The sequence below is a fragment of the Oncorhynchus nerka genome, linkage group LG10 (genome assembly GCF_034236695.1).
Source record: "Oncorhynchus nerka isolate Pitt River linkage group LG10, Oner_Uvic_2.0, whole genome shotgun sequence".
In the NCBI taxonomy this organism is placed as follows: Eukaryota; Metazoa; Chordata; class Actinopteri; order Salmoniformes; family Salmonidae; genus Oncorhynchus; species Oncorhynchus nerka.
Window position 1 is genome coordinate 97,795,400 of NC_088405.1, and position 19,776 is coordinate 97,815,175.

The 19,776-nt window shown below is 49.0% G+C and overlaps 1 protein-coding gene across 5 annotated transcripts in view; it reads left to right on the forward strand.

Moving 5' to 3' along the window:
* The first annotated feature begins 9,670 nt into the window (after positions 1–9,670).
* The window catches only part of rfc3 (replication factor C (activator 1) 3), a 17,068-nt gene continuing 6,962 nt past the window's right edge, over positions 9,671–19,776 (forward strand). For 3 of the 5 annotated variants that reach the window (XM_065023992.1, XM_065023993.1, XM_065023995.1), the window contains exons 1-2: positions 9,671–9,894; positions 11,084–11,221. In XM_065023992.1, coding sequence (XP_064880064.1) covers positions 9,808–9,894; positions 11,084–11,221 — 225 coding nt within the window. In that variant the 5' untranslated portion in view covers positions 9,671–9,807. Of the gene's footprint in view, positions 9,895–10,393; positions 10,510–11,083; positions 11,222–19,776 lie in introns of those variants that run through there. The other 2 variants (XM_065023991.1, XM_065023994.1) reach the window with 2 other exon arrangements.

A 19,776-nucleotide genomic window follows, 5' to 3' on the forward strand; every position in this document is an offset into this window, starting at 1 on the left:
AGAGGAGACTGGTAGAGGAGACTGGCCGAGGAGACTAGCAGAGAAGACTGGCAGAGGAGACTGGCAGAGGAGACTGGCAGAGAAGACTGGCAGAGGAGACTGGCAGAGGCTGGCAGAGAAGACTGGCAGAGAAGACTGGCAGAGAAGACTGGCAGAGAGTCAAATGCAACATCTCCAGTGTTCACATTAGGATCAGCACTAGCATTAGCATTAGACTGATGTACACAGAGTCCTCTGTGGATAAACTACAGTTGAAATAGACTGATGTACACAGAGTCCTCTGTGGATAAACTACAGTTGAAATAGAATGATGTACACAGAGCCCTCTGTGGATAAACTACAGTTGAAATAGACTGATGTACACAGAGCCCTCTGTGGATAAACTACAGTTGAAATAGACTGGTGTACACAGAGTCCTCTGTGGATAAACTACAGTTGAAATAGACTGATGTACACAGAGTCCTCTGTGGATAAACTACAGTTGAAATAGACTGATGTACACAGAGTCCTCTGTGGATAAACTACAGTGGAAATAGACTGGTGTACACAGAGTCCTCTGTGGATAAACTACAGTGGAAATAGACTGGTGTACACAGAGTCCTCTGTGGATAAACTACAGTTGAAATAGACTGATTTACACAGAGTCCTCTGTGGAAAAACTACAGTTGAAATAGACTGATGTACACAGAGTCCTCTGTGGATAAACTACAGTTGAAATAGACTGATGTACACAGAGTCCTCTGTGGATAAACTACAGTTGAAACAGACTGATGTACACAGAGTCCTCTGTGGATAAACTACAGTTGAAATAGACTGATGTACACAGAGTCCTCTGTGGATAAACTACAGTTGAAATAGACTGATGTACACAGAGTCCTCTGTGGATAAACTACAGTTGAAACAGACTGATGTACACAGAGTCCTCTGTGGATAAACTACAGTTGAAACAGACTGATGTACACAGAGTCCTCTGTGGATAAACTACAGTTGAAACAGACTGATCTACACAGAGTCCTCTGTGGATAAACTGAGGTTGGAGGAGCACACATTAACATTTCACGAGCCATGAAAGAGCAGTACTGTGTGTGTGTGTGTGTGTGTGTGTGTGTGTGTATCACTGGAGTGATAATTGATCAGATGGTCATGTACAGTAGGTAGGTGGAGGTAGAGGGGTGGAGGTAGAGGGGTGGAGGTAGAGGGGGTGGAGGTAGAGGGATGGAGGTAGAGGGGATGGAGGTAGAGGGGTGGAGGTAGAGGGTGGAGGTCGGGGGGTGGAGGTAGAGGGGGTGGAGGTAGAGGGATGGAGGTAGAGGGGGTGGAGGTAGAGGGGATGGAGGTAGAGGGGGATGGAGGTAGAGGGGTGGAGGTAGAGGGGATGGAGGTAGGGGGATGGAGGTAGAGGGGATGGAGGTAGAGGGGATGGATGGAGGTAGGGGGATGGAGGTAGAGGGGATGGAGGTAGGGGGATGGAGGTAGAGGGGATGGAGGGGGATGAGGGGGATGGAGGTAGAGGGGATGGAGGTAGGGGGATGGAGGTAGGGGGATGGAGGTAGGGGGATGGAGGTAGAGGAGGAGGTGGAGGTGGAGAGGGGAGGAGCTAGAGGGGAGGAGGTAGGGGGATGGAGGTAGGGGGGATGGAGGTAGGGGGATGGAGGTAGAGGTAGAGGGGATGGAGGTAGAGGAGGTGGAGGTAGAGGGATGGAGGTAGAGGGGAGGAGGTAGAGGGGATGGAGGTAGGGGGATGGAGGTAGGGGTTGGAGGTAGAGGGGTTGGAGGTAGGGGGATCGAGGTAGGGGGGTTGGAGGTAGAGGGGATGGAGGTAGAGGGGAGGAGGTAGGGGATGGAGGTAGAGGGGAGGAGGTAGAGGGATGGAGGTAGAGGATGGAGGTAGAGGGGATGGAGGTAGGGGGATGGAGGTAGAGGGGATGGAGGTAGGGGGGGTGGAGGTAGAGGGGATGGAGGTAGAGGGATGGAGGTAGAGGGGAGGAGGTAGGGGATGGAGGTAGAGGGGATGGAGGTAGAGGGGTGGAGGTAGAGGGGATGGAGGTAGAGGGGATGGAGGTAGAGGAGGTGGAGGTAGAGGGGATGGAGGTAGAGGGGATGGAGGTAGAGGGGATGGAGGTAGGGGGATGGAGGTAGAGGGATGGAGGTAGAGGGATGGAGGTAGGGGGATGGAGGTAGAGGGGATGCAGGTAGAGGGGATGGAGGTAGGGGGGATTGAGGTAGGGGGGATGGAGGTAGAGGGGATGGAGGTAGGGGGATGGAGGTCGGGGATGCAGGTAGAGGGGATGAGGTAGAGGATGCAGGTAGAGGGGATGGAGGTAGAGGGGATGCAGGTAGAGGGGATGCAGGTAGAGGGGATGGAGGTAGAGGGGATGCAGGTAGAGGGGATGGAGGTAGGGGATGGAGGTCGGGGGATGCAGGTAGAGGGGATGGAGGTAGAGGGGATTGAGGTAGGGGGATGGAGGTAGAGGGATGGAGGTAGGGGGATGGAGGTAGAGAGGATGGAGGTAGAGGGGGTGGAGGTAGAGGGGTTGTAGGTAGAGGGGGTGGAGGTAGAGGGGATGGAGGTAGAGGGGGTGGAGGTAGAGGGGACTGGTGTGGGGGACTATGTATGAACCACTATATAGGGAATAGGGTTCCATAGGGTTCTGGTCTAAAGTAGTGCACTATATAGGGAATAGGGTTCCATAGGGCTCTGGACTAAAGTAGTGCACTATATAGTGAATAGGGATTTACACACCATAGACTGTCCATCAGAGACACCACAGACACACCACAGACTGTCCATCAGAGACACCACAGACACACCACAGACTGTCCATCAGAGACACCACAGACTGTCCATCAGAGACACCACAGACACACCACAGACTGTCCATCAGAGACACACCACAGACACACCACAGACTGTCCATCAGAGACACCACAGACTGTCCATCAGAGACACCACAGACTGTCCTTCAGACACACCACAGACTGTCCTTCAGAGACACACCACAGACTGTCCTTCAGACACACCACAGACTGTCCATCAGAGACACCACAGACTGTCCATCAGAGACACACTACAGACTGTCCATCAGAGACACCACAGACTGTCCTTCAGACACACCACAGACTGTCCATCAGAGACACCACAGACTGTCCATCAGAGACACACCACAGACTGTCCTTCAGACACACCACAGACTGTCCATCAGAGACACACCACAGACTGTCCTTCAGACACACCACAGTCTGTCCATCAGAGACACCACAGACTGTCCATCAGAGACACACTACAGACTGTCCATCAGAGACACCACAGACTGTCCTTCAGACACACCACAGACTGTCCTTCAGAGACACCACAGACTGTCCTTCAGAGACACCACAGACTGTCCTTCAGAGACACACCACAGACACACCACAGACTGTCCATCAGAGACACCACAGACTGTCCTTCAGACACACCACAGACTGTCCATCAGAGACACCACAGACTGTCCACAGACTGTCCACCAGACACACCACAGACTGTCCATCAGACACCACAGACTGTCCATCATACACACCACAGACTGTCCGTCAGACACACCACAGACTGTCCATCAGACACACCACAGACTGTCCATCAGAGACACCACAGACTGTCCTTCAGAGACACACCAGACTGTCCATCAGACACACCACAGACACACCACAGACTGTCCTTCATACACACCACAGACTGTCCATTAGAGACACCACAGACTGTCCATCAGAGACACCACAGACTGTCCATCAGAGACACCACAGACTGTCCATCAGAGACACCACAGACTCTCCTTCAGACACACCACAGACTGTCCATCAGAGACACCACAGACTGTCCACCAGACACACCACAGACTGTCCTTCAGAGACACCACAGACTGTCCTTCAGACACACCACAGACTGTCCATCAGAGACACCACAGACTGTCCATCAGAGACACCACAGACTGTCCTTCAGACACACCACAGACTGTCCTTCAGACACACCATAGACTGTCCTTCAGAGACACCACAGACTGTCCATCAGAGACACCACAGACTGTCCATCAGACACCACAGACTGTCCATCAGAGACACCACAGACTGTCCATCAGACACCACAGACTGTCCTTCAGACACACCACAGACTGTCCTTCAGACACACCATAGACTGTCCATCAGAGACACCACAGACTGTCCATCAGAGACACCACAGACTGTCCATCAGACACCACAGACTGTCCATCAGAGACACCACAGACTGTCCATCAGAGACACCACAGACTGTCCTTCAGAGACACCACAGACTGTCCATCAGAGACACCACAGACTGTCCATCAGAGACACCACAGACTGTCCTTCAGACACACCACAGACTGTCCGTCAGACACACCACAGACTGTCCATCAGAGACACCACAGACTGTCCATCAGACACACCACAGACTGTCCTTCAGAGACACACCACAGACTGTCCATCAGAGACACCACAGACTGTCCATCAGAGACACACCACAGACTGTCCATCAGAGACACCACAGACTGTCCTTCAGAGACACACCACAGACTGTCCATCAGAGACACCACAGACTGTCCTTCAGAGACACACCACAGACTGTCCATCAGAGACACCACAGACTGTCCATCAGACACACCACAGACTGTCCATCAGACACACCACAGACTGTCCTTCAGAGACACACCACAGACTGTCCATCAGAGACACCACAGACTGTCCATCAGACACACCACAGACTGTCCTTCAGAGACACACTACAGACTGTCCATCAGAGACACCACAGACTGTCCATCAGAGACACCACAGACTGTCCATCAGACACCACAGACTGTCCTTCAGACACACCACAGACTGTCCTTCAGAGACACCACAGTTTGAAGGGCCAGAAGAAAACCATTTGAGCAGAACCTTCCAGTGGAACGTTAGAGGAATGAACCACTGGCCGGGTCTCGCTGACAGGTGTGAGAATGTGGTCAGGAGCACGATCACACTCACGGCACAATGCATGCTGGGAGCTTGGGATGCCAGGGCTGACCAGAGAAAAATGAATGGCATTCGAGCATGCCTGCCAAACCTCTCTCTCTCTCACACACACACACACACACACACACACACACACACACACACACACACACACACACACACACACACACACACACACACACACACACACACACACGTTTAAAGTTGTTCATATCAGTTGAATGAAAATTGTGAAATATTTAAATCAGTTCAGACTTGTAGAGTTAAACAACAGACAGACAGTCAAGTCAGTGGAAACCTAGAAAGACAGTTAATTCAGTCAGAGTTGGAGATCTGGGGGACAGTTGTCACAGTCTGAGCAAAACAAATGCAACAATGGCGCCCACTAGTGGCGAAAATCGTGTAGTACATCAACTGTCCTCTTCTTCATCTTCCTCTTCCTTTTCCTTCTTGGCCTTTGGGCTGGTCTTATTGGTGGAGCTTAGGCCAATCATAGAGCTGGAGGGGGGGACTTCCTGTCTTTTCCTCAGCCCCTTCCTGTTCCTGCTCAGTTTTCTACGACGACTGGTGACCAGAAACTCCTTATACTGCGGCAGCTCTGAGACCTGCTCCTCCCCCTCATCATCACCGTCCCCCTCGTCCTCATCGGCTGAGGAAGACTCCTCGCCATTGGAGCTCTGGGCGACAGAGGCTCTAGGTGGACTGACGTTGTCATTGAAGAATATAACGCTACGTTAGTTTTTTTAAGATATGGAGCAGGTCAACTACCATCACCTGGCCCTGGGGCGCCTACAGACTGGGGGGTATCCAAGGCAATAAGACCCAGTCTGGCCAGGAGAGAGGGGTGGAGAGAGGACTGGAGAGGACTGGAGAGAAGACTGGAGAGAGGGCTGGAGAGAGGACTGGAGAGAGGGGAGAAGAGAGGGGTAGAAAGAGGAGGGTAGAAAGGGGGTCTCTTTAGGTCTCTATGCCTCATGTACTCTAACAGGATGCTGTTGGCCAGTCTCTGTTACTCCTTACTTAACCCCCCCCCCCCCCCCACACACACACCTCTGTTATGAGTAGCATAGTCTAAGTGCACTTTCATTCATTTCCTCAATTGATACTGTATGACCAGAGAACATCCCTGGTCATCTCTACTGCCTCTGATCTGAAGAACTCACTAAACAGAGAACATCCCTGGTCATCTCTACTGCCTCTGATCTGAAGAACTCACTAAACAGAGAACATCCCTGGTCATCCCTACTGCCTCTGATCTGGAGGACTCAATAAACAGAGAACATCTCTGGTCATCCCTACTGCCTCTGATCTGGAGGACTCAGTAAACAGAGAACATCCCTGGTCATCCCTACTGCCTCTGATCTGGAGGACTCACTAAACAGAGAACATCCCTGGTCATCCCTCCTGCCTCTGATCTGGAGGACTCACTAAACAGAGAACATCCCTGGTCATCCCTACTGCCTCTGATCTGGAGGACTCACTAAACAGAGAACATCCCTGGTCATCCCTACTGCCTCTGATCTGGTGGACTCACTAAACAGAGAACATCCCTGGTCATCCCTACTGCCTCTGATCTGGTGGACTCACTAAACAGAGAACATCCCTGGTCATCCCTACTGCCTCTGATCTGGAGGACTCACTAAACAGAGAACATCCCTGTTCATCACTACTGCCTCTGATCTGGTGGACTCACTAAACAGAGAACATCCCTGGTCATCCCTACTGTCTCTGTTCTGGAGGACTCGCTAAACAGAGAACATCCCTGGTCATCCCTACTGTCTCTGATCTGGTGGACTCACTAAACAGAGAACATCCCTGGTCATCCCTACTGCCTCTGATCTGGTGGACTCACTAAACAGAGAACATCACTGGTCATCCCTCCTGCCTCTGATCTGGTGGACTCACTAAACAGAGAACATCCCTGGTCATCCCTACTGCCTCTGATCTGGTGGACTCACTAAACAGAGAACATCCCTGGTCATCCCTACTGCCTCTGATCTGGAGGACTCACTAAACAGAGAACATCCCTGGTCGTCCCTACTGTCTCTGATCTGGAGGACTCGCTAAACAGAGAACATCCCTGGTCATCCCTACTGCCTCTGATCTGGTGGACTCACTAAACAGAGAACATCCCTGGTCATCCCTACTGCCTCTGATCTGGTGGACTCACTAAACATAACATGCTTCGCTTGTAAATTATGTTGTAGTGTCACCATGGCTTTTGACTCTTAAGTATGTGTAAAACCAAATACTTTTAGACTTTTATTCAAGTAGTGTTTTACTGGGTGACTTGTGTCACTCCCTGATCTGTTTCACCTGTCCTCGTTATTGTCTCCACCCCCTCCAGGTGTCGCTTGTTTCCCCTGGTGTATTTATCCCTGTGTTTCCTGTCTATCTGTGCCAGTGTATTTATCCCTGTGTTTCCTGTCTCTCTGTACCAGTGTATTTATCCCTGTGTTTCCTGTCTCTCTGTGCCAGTGTATTTATCCCTGTGTTTCCTGTCTCTCTGTACCAGTGTATTTATCCCTGTGTTTCCTGTCTCTCTGTGCCAGTGTATTTATCCCTGTGTTTCCTGTCTCTCTGTACCAGTGTATTTATCCCTGTGTTTCCTGTCTCTCTGTGCCAGTGTATTTATCCCTGTGTTTCCTGTCTCTCTGTACCAGTGTATTTATCCCTGTGTTTCCTGTCTCTCTGTGCCAGTGTATTTATCCCTGTGTTTCCTGTCTCTCTCTACCAGTGTATTTATCCCTGTGTTTCCTGTCTCTCTGTACCAGTGTATTTATCCCTGTGTTTCCTGTCTCTCTGTGCCAGTGTATTTATCCCTGTGTTTCCTGTCTCTCTGTACCAGTGTATTTATCCCTGTGTTTCCTGTCTCTCTGTGCCAGTGTATTTATCCCTGTGTTTCCTGTCTCTCTCTACCAGTGTATTTATCCCTGTGTTTCCTGTCTCTCTGTACCAGTGTATTTATCCCTGTGTTTCCTGTCTCTCTGTGCCAGTGTATTTATCCCTGTGTTTCCTGTCTCTCTGTGCCAGTGTATTTATCCCTGTGTTTCCTGTCTCTCTGTGCCAGTGTATTTATCCCTGTGTTTCCTGTCTCTCTGTGCCAGTGTATTTATCCCTGTGTTTCCTGTCTCTCTGTACCAGTGTATTTATCCCTGTGTTTCCTGTCTCTCTGTACCAGTGTATTTATCCCTGTGTTTCCTGTCTCTCTGTGCCAGTGTATTTATCCCTGTGTTTCCTGTCTCTCTGTGCCAGTGTATTTATCCCTGTGTTTCCTGTCTCTCTGTACCAGTGTATGTATCCCTGTGTTTCCTGTCCATCTGTGCCACTTCATCTTGTATATTTCCAAGTCAAAGAGGGGTTTCCCCGTTCTCCTGCTTTTTGCTTTTTCTAGTCCTCCCGGTTTTGACCGTTGCCTGTTTCTGGACTCTGTACCCAGCTGCCTGACCAGTCTGCCTGCCTGACCAGTCTGCCTGCCTTGACCAGTCTGCCTGCCTTAACCAGTCTGCCTGCCTTGACCAGTCTGCCTGCCTTGACCAGTCTGTCTGTACCTCCTGGACTCTGATCTGGTTTTGACCTTTTTGCCTGTCAACACGACCATTCTCTTGCCTTCCACTTTTGGCTTAATAAACATTGTAAGACTCCAACCATCTGTTTCCTGTGTCTGCATCTGGGTCTCGCCTTGAGTCAATTTCTATTAAGGTAACAAGGCACAAGTTATCTTTACTTTTACTCAAGTATGAGAATTGGATGCTTTATCCACCTCTTGCTTGTCTGTCATAACTTGTTGCCCCAGAAGAATAAATAAAATATTGCTCACCAGAATGTCTTACATTGATAGAGTTAAATATATTACTAATGCATTAATTCTGTCTTTTTTTTAAGGACCAGGGAGAAAACGCAATACTTCCAAAATAGTGGAAATATTGACCCTGTGCAAAATGTCCGAATGTCATGAGTTTGACTGGTTTTAAGGAAATTAAAAGCTAAGAAAACAATCAGTTCCTCATAGGTGCATATTTTATGTGGTTGAAATACTGTCTGCTTGCATCAACAGGGTCAAAGGTGACACATTCACATTTCCTCAAGAGATGCCGAAAGAAATCGTATTTCTCCAATCCTTGTTCCCAAGACAAAATTATAATTTTGTTGTATAATTCTATGGCAAGAAATGCATAATTCTGCAGGAGATAATATTATATTACTCTACATGTGAGAGGTTATAGGCAGACAGTCACTGTCCATATTTCAGTTACTATTCCATTTAACCCATAATATGAACTCAAAGAAGGAATATTCTGTTTATTTATGGATACAGGGATACTGGTGAACCGGATGTCCAAGGTTCATGTAAACAGTTTACCCCCGAACAAGAACTTATACAACGGAATATTAGCTGCGCGCGTGGTAAACGGGATCCCTGTGGCGTTGATTGGCTCGTAGCCCGGAGCTTTATGTTTATGACAGTTTGCGATGGAAAAAAATAAAAATAAAAAATCCATGTACTTTTATACCTGTTAAAGACCCTTTGGTTTCGAAACTTTAACTACATCTAAGCAACTTGTTTTTGTCCAACTCAGTCCAGAAATTACCTCGAGTCACCACTTGGTGACAGCAGCGGGCTGCATTTAGTCATTTCAAAACGCCAACTAGGAAGTTTGTCCCTCATTGACTCTCTGTAGTTTTAGAGACATTTCACTACGCGCCTTAAAGAAAAAATATTTCGCGGGAATTAAAATCAGAAAAACACAACACGCAGCAACTCAAACAAAACAGTGCCTAGAGAACTGTGAAATAACATTAGATAAAATGAGTTTGTGGGTGGATAAATACAGACCTACTTCTCTGGGGAAACTGGACTACCACAAAGAACAAGCAAATCAGCTGAAAAACCTGGTAAGATTCAAAGTTGATCAACATGGCGGTGTGTGTTCAGGGACCGTAGTAATCAGATACCCGTGTCTTTGGTATTTGTACCAGCTTGCTACGTAACTATTGCAGTAGTTTTGTCTTTGTTAGCTAACTAACTTAGCTGACATTAGGTAGGTTTCCAGTAGAGTTGTTGTTAACCAGATGCAGTAATATACAAGCCACGCATTTAACATGACTGTTCTGTAGTGAGGGTTATTAAGTACGTCTTTAACATTAGCTACAAATTAAACGAAATTATCTCAAATTACAACATGTATCAGTGTAGCCATGACCCTGCAGTAGGGTAGCTAAGTTACTGTACAGGCTGTGTATGAATCACTGCCGCGCTGGAACAAAAACCTGCACCGTGCAGAGAGTCTCCCAACACCGGGCCAGAAGGCGGGGCTTAACCTCGGTTCCGGTCGGTTTTTATTAAAAAGTCGTTCAGTTTTCTCGGTGTAACAGTTTCGGATAATGGGACATATCGTGGGGTCATTTCTCATCCCTGGATAGAGTGAGGGTACGCTTTCCCGGAGAGCCGTATCTCACGCCAACTCCACGGTGTCTTTAATATACACCGGAAGCAAGTCCGACCCTAAGGCAAGCGGGTCAGATCTGCTGGCTAGTTTTATTCGTAGCGAAACGTTTTTCTACAGTAAAGTAGAACAGACATTTCTTACTGGACAAGTCCAGGTCGTCCCTCCCTCCATGTCTGATGCTTAATGAATAAGACCCTGTATCACGTCCAGTGTGGCGACTTAGACGGTAGTAAGATAATTAGGTATAATCAGACATTATTGATTGCTACGCTGCATAAATTAGGACTAAGTACCTTGCTCAAGGGCAAATGAATAGTTTTTTTCACCAAGTCGGTTCGGGGATTTGAACCAGCGGCCTTTAGGCTACTGGCCCGACTCTCCTGACCACTAGACTACTGGCCCGACTCTCCTGACCACTAGACTACTGGCCCGACTCTCCTGACCACTAGACTACTGGCCCGACTCTCCTGACCACTAGACTACTGGCCCGACTCTCCTGACCACTAGACTACTGGCCCGACTCTCCTGACCACTAGACTACTTCCTCATCTGTTGGTGTACTGGGCTGTCTTCTATAACGTGTGTGTGTGTGTGTGTGTGTGTGTGTGTGTGTGTGTGTGTGTGTGCTGCTCCAGGTCCAGTGTGGGGACTTCCCTCATCTGTTGGTGTACGGGCCGTCTGGAGCAGGGAAGAAGACTCGTATCATGTGTCTGCTGAGAGAACTGTACGGAGCCGGAGTGGAGAAACTACACATAGAACACCAGACTGTTACGGTGAGGAGAAACTACACATAGAACACCAGACCGTTACGGTGAGGAGAGGAGAAACTACACGTAGAACACCAGACTGTTACAGTGAGGAGAAACTACACATAGAACACCAGACTGTTACGGTGAGGAGAAACTACACATAGAACACCAGACCGTTACGGTGAGGAGAGGAGAAACTACACATAGAACACCAGACTGTTACGGTGAGGAGAAACTACACATAGAACACCAGACCGTTACGGTGAGGAGAAACTACACATAGAACACCAGACCGTTACGGTGAGGAGAAACTACACATAGAACACCAGACTGTTACGGTGAGGAGAAACTACACGTAGAACACCAGACCGTTACGGTGAGGAGAAACTACACATAGAACACCAGACTGTTACGGTGAGGAGAAACTACACATAGAACACCAGACTGTTACGGTGAGGAGAAACTACACATAGAACACCAGACTGTTACGGTGAGGAGAAACTACACATAGAACACCAGACTGTTACGGTGAGGAGAAACTACACATAGAACACCAGACTGTTACGGTGAGGAGAAACTACACATAGAACCCCAGACTGTTACGGTGAGGAGAAACTACACATAGAACACCAGACTGAACACCAGACCGTTACGGTGAGGAGAAGAAACTACACATAGAACACCAGACTGTTACAGTGAGGAGAAACTACACGTGTTACAGTGAGAGAAACTACACATAGAACACCAGACTGTTACGGTGAGGAGAAACTACACGTAGAACACCAGACCGTTACGGTGAGGAGAAACTACACATAGAACACCAGACTGTTACGGTGAGGAGAAACTACATAGAACACCAGAGAACACCATAGAACACCAGACTGTTACGGTGAGGAGAAACTACACATAGAACACCAGACTGTTACGGTGAGGAGAAACTACACATAGAACACCAGACCGTTACGGTGAGGAGAAACTACACATAGAACACCAGACCGTTACGGTGAGGAGAAACTACACATAGAACACCAGACTGTTACGGTCAGGAGAAACTACACATAGAACACCAGACTGTTACGGTGAGGAGAAACTACACATAGAACCCCAGACTGAAAGAAACTACACGTAGAACACCAGACTGTTACAGTGAGGAGAAACTACACATAGAACACCAGACTGTAACGGTGAGGAGAAACTACACATAGAACACCAGACTGTTACGGTGAGGAGAAACTACACATAGAACACCAGACTGTTACGGTGAGGAGTGGGTTACACACATATACACACACACACACACACAGTGAGGAGAGGGATGTCCCTGATTTACGTCTACTATGTTACGTCTTTAGCCTGAGACCAGCCTGGCTAAAATGACAAACTATATTAGCTGGAATGATATGAACGGAAAATGACCAACACTGCCATTGCCTTCCTACATTTTCTGTGATTTTTGCTACACAACGTTCCTGTAGATTGTTCTAGAAACATTATTTGGTCAACAGTAAAATGCGTTTTGTTGATTCTTGCTATGAAAGTATCTGCCTGTCCCTGTTTGGCTGTCGGCTGCTGGTCTCCATGTTAGATACTGACCAGTCCCTGGTCTCCTAGTTAGATACTGACCAGTCCCTGGTCTCCATGTTAGATACTGACCAGTCCCTGGTCTCCTAGTTAGATACTGACCAGTCCCTGGTCTCCTAGTTAGATACTGACCAGTCCCTGGTCTCCATGTTAGATACAGCTTACTGACCAGTCCCTGGTCTCCATGTTAGATACTGACAAGTCCCTGGTCTCCATGTTAGATACTGACCAGTCCCTGGCCTCCATGTTAGATACTGACCAGTCCCTGGCCTCCATGTTAGATACTGACCAGTCCCTGGCCTCCATGTTAGATACTGACCAGTCCCTGGCCTCCATGTTAGATACTGACCAGTCCCTGGCCTCCATGTTAGATACTGACCAGTCCCTGGTCTCCATGTTAGATACTGACCAGTCCCTGGTCTCCTAGTTAGATACTGACCAGTCCCTGGTCTCCATGTTAGATACAGCTTACTGACCAGTCCCTGGTCTCCCATGTTAGATACAGCTTACTGACCAGTCCCTGGTCTCCATGTTAGATACTGACCAGTCCCTGGTCTCCATGTTAGATACTGACCAGTCCCTGGCCTCCATGTTAGATACTGACCAGTCCCTGGTCTCCATGTTAGATACTGACCAGTCCCTGGTCTCCTAGTTAGATACTGACCAGTCCCTGGCCTCCATGTTAGATACTGACCAGTCCCTGGCCTCCATGTTAGATACTGACCAGTCCCTGGTCTCCATGTTAGATAATGACCAGTCCCTGGTCTCCATGTTAGATACTGACCAGTCCCTGGTCTCCATGTTAGATACAGCTTACTGACCAGTCCCTGGTCTCCATGTTAGATACTGACCAGTCCCTGGTCTCCTAGTTAGATACTGACCAGTCCCTGGTCTCCTAGTTAGATACTGACCAGTCCCTGGTCTCCATGTTAGATACTGACCAGTCCCTGGTCTCCATGTTAGATACTGACCAGTCCCTGGTCTCCATGATACATACAGCTTACTGACCAGTCCCTGGTCTCCATGTTAGATACAGCTTACTGACCAGTCCCTGGTCTCCATGTTAGATACTGACCAGTCCCTGGTCTCCATGTTAGATACTGACCAGTCCCTGGTCTCCATGATAGATACAGCTTACTGACCAGTCCCTGGTCTCCATGTTAGATACTGACCAGTCCCTGGCCTCAATGTTAGATACTGACCAGTCCCTGGTCTCCATGTTAGATACTGACCAGTCCCTGGTCTCCATGATAGATACTGACCAGTCCCTGGTCTCCATGTTAGATACTGACCAGTCCCTGGCCTCCATGTTAGATACAGCTTACTGACCAGTCCCTGGTCTCCATGATAGATACTGACCAGTCCCTGGTCTCCATGTTAGATACTGACCAGTCCCTGGTCTCCATGTTAGATACTGACCAGTCCCTGGTCTCCATGTTAGATACTGACCAGTCCCTGGTCTCCATGTTAGATACAGCTTACTGACCAGTCCCTGGTCTCCATGTTAGATACAACTTACTGACCAGTCCCTGGCCTCCATGATAGATACTGACCAGTCCCTGGTCTCCATGTTAGATACTGACCAGTCCCTGGTCTCCTAGTTAGATACAGCTTACTGACCAGTCCCTGGTCTCCATGTTAGATACTGACCAGTCCCTGGTCTCCATGTTAGATACTGACCAGTCCCTGGCCTCCATGTTAGATATTGACCAGTCCCTGGCCTCCATGTTAGATACTGACCAGTCCCTGGTCTCCTAGTTAGATACTGACCAGTCCCTGGTCTCCTATGTTAGATACTGACCAGTCCCTGGTCTCCATGTTAGATACTGACCAGTCCCTGGTCTCCATGTTAGATACTGACCAGTCCCTGGTCTCCATGATAGATACTGACCAGTCCCTGGTCTCCATGTTAGATACTGACCAGTCCCTGGTCTCCATGATAGATACAGCTTACTGACCAGTCCCTGGTCTCCATGATAGATACTGACCAGTCCCTGGTCTCCATGTTAGATACTGACCAGTCCCTGGCCTCCATGTTAGATACATCTTACTGACCAGTCCCTGGTCTCCATGTTAGATACTGACCAGTCCCTGGTCTCCATGTTAGATACTGACCAGTCCCTGGTCTCCTAGTTAGATACAGCTTACTGACCAGTCCCTGGTCTCCATGTTAGATACTGACCAGTCCCTGGTCTCCATGTTAGATACTGACCAGTCCCTGGTCTCCATGTTAGATACTGACCAGTCCCTGGTCTCCATGTTAGATACTGACCAGTCCCTGGTCTCCATGTTAGATACAGCTTACTGACCAGTCCCTGGCCTCCATGTTAGATACAGCTTACTGACCAGTCCCTGGTCTCCATGATAGATACTGACCAGTCCCTGGTCTCCATGTTAGATACTGACCAGTCCCTGGTCTCCATGTTAGATACTGATCAGTCCCTGGTCTCCATGTTAGATACAGCTTACTGACCAGTCCCTGGTCTCCATGTTAGATACAACTTACTGACCAGTCCCTGGCCTCCATGATAGATACTGACCAGTCCCTGGTCTCCATGTTAGATACTGACCAGTCCCTGGTCTCCTAGTTAGATACAGCTTACTGACCAGTCCCTGGTCTCCATGTTAGATACTGACCAGTCCCTGGCCTCCATGTTAGATACTGACCAGTCCCTGGTCTCCTAGTTAGATACTGACCAGTCCCTGGTCTCCATGTTAGATACTGACCAGTCCCTGGTCTCCATGTTAGATACTGACCAGTCCCTGGTCTCCATGTTAGATACTGACCAGTCCCTGGTCTCCTAGTTAGATACTGACCAGTCCCTGGTCTCCATGTTAGATACAGCTTACTGACCAGTCCCTGGTCTCCATGTTAGATACTGACCAGTCCCTGGTCTCCATGTTAGATACTGACCAGTCCCTGGTCTCCATGATAGATACTGACCAGTCCCTGGTCTCCATGTTAGATACTGACCAGTCCCTGGTCTCCATGTTAGATACTGACCAGTCCCTTGTCTCCATGTTAGATACTGACCAGTCCCTGGTCTCCATGTTAGATACAGCTTACTGACCAGTCCCTGGTCTCCATGTTAGATACTGACCAGTCCCTGGTCTCCATGTTAGATACTGACCAGTCCCTGGTCTCCATGATAGATACTGACCAGTCCCTGGTCTCCATGTTAGATACTGACCAGTCCCTGGTCTCCATGTTAGATACTGACCAGTCCCTGGTCTCCATGATAGATACAGCTTACTGACCAGTCCCTGGTCTCCATGATAGATACTGACCAGTCCCTGGTCTCCATGTTAGATACTGACCAGTCCCTGGCCTCCATGTTAGATACATCTTACTGACCAGTCCCTGGTCTCCATGTTAGATACTGACCAGTCCCTGGTCTCCATGTTAGATACTGACCAGTCCCTGGTCTCCTAGTTAGATACAGCTTACTGACCAGTCCCTGGTCTCCATGTTAGATACTGACCAGTCCCTGGTCTCCATGTTAGATACTGACCAGTCCCTGGTCTCCATGTTAGATACTGACCAGTCCCTGGTCTCCATGTTAGATACTGACCAGTCCCTGGTCTCCATGTTAGACACTGACCAGTCCCTGGTCTCCATGTTAGATACTGACCAGTCCCTGGTCTCCATGTTAGATACTGACCAGTCCCTGGTCCCCATGTTAGATACTGACCAGTCCCTGGTCTCCATGTTAGATACTGACCAGTCCCTGGTCTCCATGTTAGATACAGCTTACTGACCAGTCCCTGGTCTCCATGTTAGATACTGACCAGTCCCTGGCCTCCATGTTAGATACTGACCAGTCCCTGGTCTCCTAGTTAGATACTGACCAGTCCCTGGTCTCCATGTTAGATACTGACCAGTCCCTGGTCTCCATGTTAGATACTGACCAGTCCCTGGTCCCCATGTTAGATACTGACCAGTCCCTGGTCTCCATGTTAGATACTGACCAGTCCCTGGTCTCCATGTTACATACAGCTTACTGACCAGTCCCTGGTCTCCATGTTAGATACAGCTTACTGACCAGTCCCTGGTCTCCATGTTAGATACTGACCAGTCCCTGGTCTCCATGTTAGATACTGACCAGTCCCTGGTCTCCATGATAGATACAGCTTACTGACCAGTCCCTGGTCTCCATGTTAGATACTGACCAGTCCCTGGCCTCCATGTTAGATACAGCTTACTGACCAGTCCCTGGTCTCCATGTTAGATACTGACCAGTCCCTGGCCTCCATGTTAGATACTGACCAGTCCCTGGCCTCCATGTTAGATATTGACCAGTCCCTGGCCTCCATGTTAGATACTGACCAGTCCCTGGCCTCCATGTTAGATACAGCTTACTGACCAGTCCCTGGTCTCCATGTTAGATACAACTTACTGACCAGTCCCTGGCCTCCATGATAGATACTGACCAGTCCCTGGTCTCCATGTTAGATACTGACCAGTCCCTGGTCTCCTAGTTAGATACAGCTTACTGACCAGTCCCTGGTCTCCATGTTAGATACTGACCAGTCCCTGGTCTCCATGTTAGATACTGACCAGTCCCTGGCCTCCATGTTAGATATTGACCAGTCCCTGGCCTCCATGTTAGATACTGACCAGTCCCTGGCCTCCATGTTAGATACTGACCAGTCCCTGGTCTCCATGTTAGATACTGACCAGTCCCTGGTCTCCTAGTTAGATACTGACCAGTCCCTGGTCTCCATGTTAGATACAGCTTACTGACCAGTCCCTGGTCTCCATGTTAGATACTGACCAGTCCCTGGTCTCCATGTTAGATACTGACCAGTCCCTGGTCTCCATGATAGATACTGACCAGTCCCTGGTCTCCATGTTAGATACTGACCAGTCCCTGGTCTCCATGATAGATACAGCTTACTGACCAGTCCCTGGTCTCCATGATAGATACTGACCAGTCCCTGGTCTCCATGTTAGATACTGACCAGTCCCTGGTCTCCATGTTAGATACTGACCAGTCCCTGGTCTCCATGTTAGATACAGCTTACTGACCAGTCCCTGGTCTCCATGTTAGATACTGACCAGTCCCTGGTCTCCATGTTTGATACTGACCAGTCCCTGGTCTCCATGTTAGATACTGACCAGTCCCTGGTCTCCTAGTTAGATACTGACCAGTCCCTGGTCTCCATGTTAGATACTGACCAGTCCCTGGTCTCCATGTTAGATACAGCTTACTGACCAGTCCCTGGCCTCCATGATAGATACTGACCAGTCCCTGGTCTCCTAGTTAGATACTGACCAGTCCCTGGTCTCCATGTTAGATACAGCTTACTGACCAGTCCCTGGTCCCCATGTTAAATACTGACCAGTCCCTGGTCTCCATGTTAGATACTGACCAGTCCCTGGTCTCCATGTTAGATACTGACCAGTCCCTTGTCTCCATGTTAGATACTGACCAGTCCCTGGCCTCCATGTTAGATACAGCTTACTGACCAGTCCCTGGTCTCCATGTTAGATACTGACCAGTCCCTGGTCTCCATGTTAGATACAGCTTACTGACCTGTCCCTGGTCTCCTAGTTAGATACTGACCAGTCCCTGGTCTCCTAGTTAGATACTGACCAGTCCCTGGTCTCTATGTTAGATACAGCTTACTGACCAGTCCCTGGTCTCCATGTTAGATACTGACCAGTCCCTGGCCTCCATGTTAGATACTGACCAGTCCCTGGTCTCCTAGTTAGATACTGACCAGTCCCTGGTCTCCATGTTAGATACAGCTTACTGACCAGTCCCTGGTCTCCATGTTAGATACTGACCAGTCCCTGGCCTCCATGTTAGATACTGACCAGTCCCTGGTCTCCTAGTTAGATACTGACCAGTCCCTGGTCTCCATGTTAGATACTGACCAGTCCCTGGTCTCCATGTTAGATACTGACCAGTCCCTGGTCTCCATGTTAGATACTGACCAGTCCCTGGTCTCCTAGTTAGATACTGACCAGTCCCTGGTCTCCATGTTAGATACTGACCAGTCCCTGGTCTCCATGTTAGATACTGACCAGTCCCTGGTCTCCATGTTAGATACAGCTTACTGACCAGTCCCTGGTCTCCATGTTAGATACTGACCAGTCCCTGGTCTCCATGTTAGATACAGCTTACTGACCAGTCCCTGGTCTCCATGTTAGACACTGACCAGTCCCTGGTCTCCATGTTAGATACTGACCAGTCCCTGGTCTCCTAGTTAGATACTGACCAGTCCCTGGTCTCCTAGTTAGATACTGACCAGTCCCTGGTCTCCTAGTTAGATACTGACCAGTCCCTGGTCTCCTAGTTAGATACTGACCAGTCCCTGGTCTCCATGTTAGATACTGACCAGTCCCTGGTCTCCATGTTAGATACAGCTTACTGACCAGTCCCTGGCCTCCATGATAGATACTGACCAGTCCCTGGTCTCCATGTTAGATACTGACCAGTCCCTGGTCTCCTAGTTAGATACTGACCAGTCCCTGGTCTCCTAGTTAGATACTGACCAGTCCCTGGTCTCCTAGTTAGATACTGACCAGTCCCTGGTCTCCATGTTAGATACAGCTTACTGACCAGTCCCTGGTCCCCATGTTAGATACTGACCAGTCCCTGGCCTCCATGTTAGATACTGACCAGTCCCTGGTCTCCTAGTTAGATACTGACCAGTCCCTGGTCTCCATGTTAGATACTGACCAGTCCCTGGTCTCCATGTTAGATACTGACCATTCCCTGGTCTCCATGTTAGATACTGACCAGTCCCTGGTCTCCATGTTAGATACTGACCAGTCCCTGGTCTCCATGTTAGATACTGACCAGTCCCTGGTCTCCATGTTAGATACTGACCAGTCCCTGGTCTCCATGTTAGATACTGACCAGTCCCTGGTCTCCATGTTAGATACTGACCAGTCCCTGGTCTCCATGTTAGATACTGACCAGTCCCTGGTCTCCATGTTAGATACTGACCAGTCCCTGGCCTCCATGTTAGATACTGACCAGTCCCTG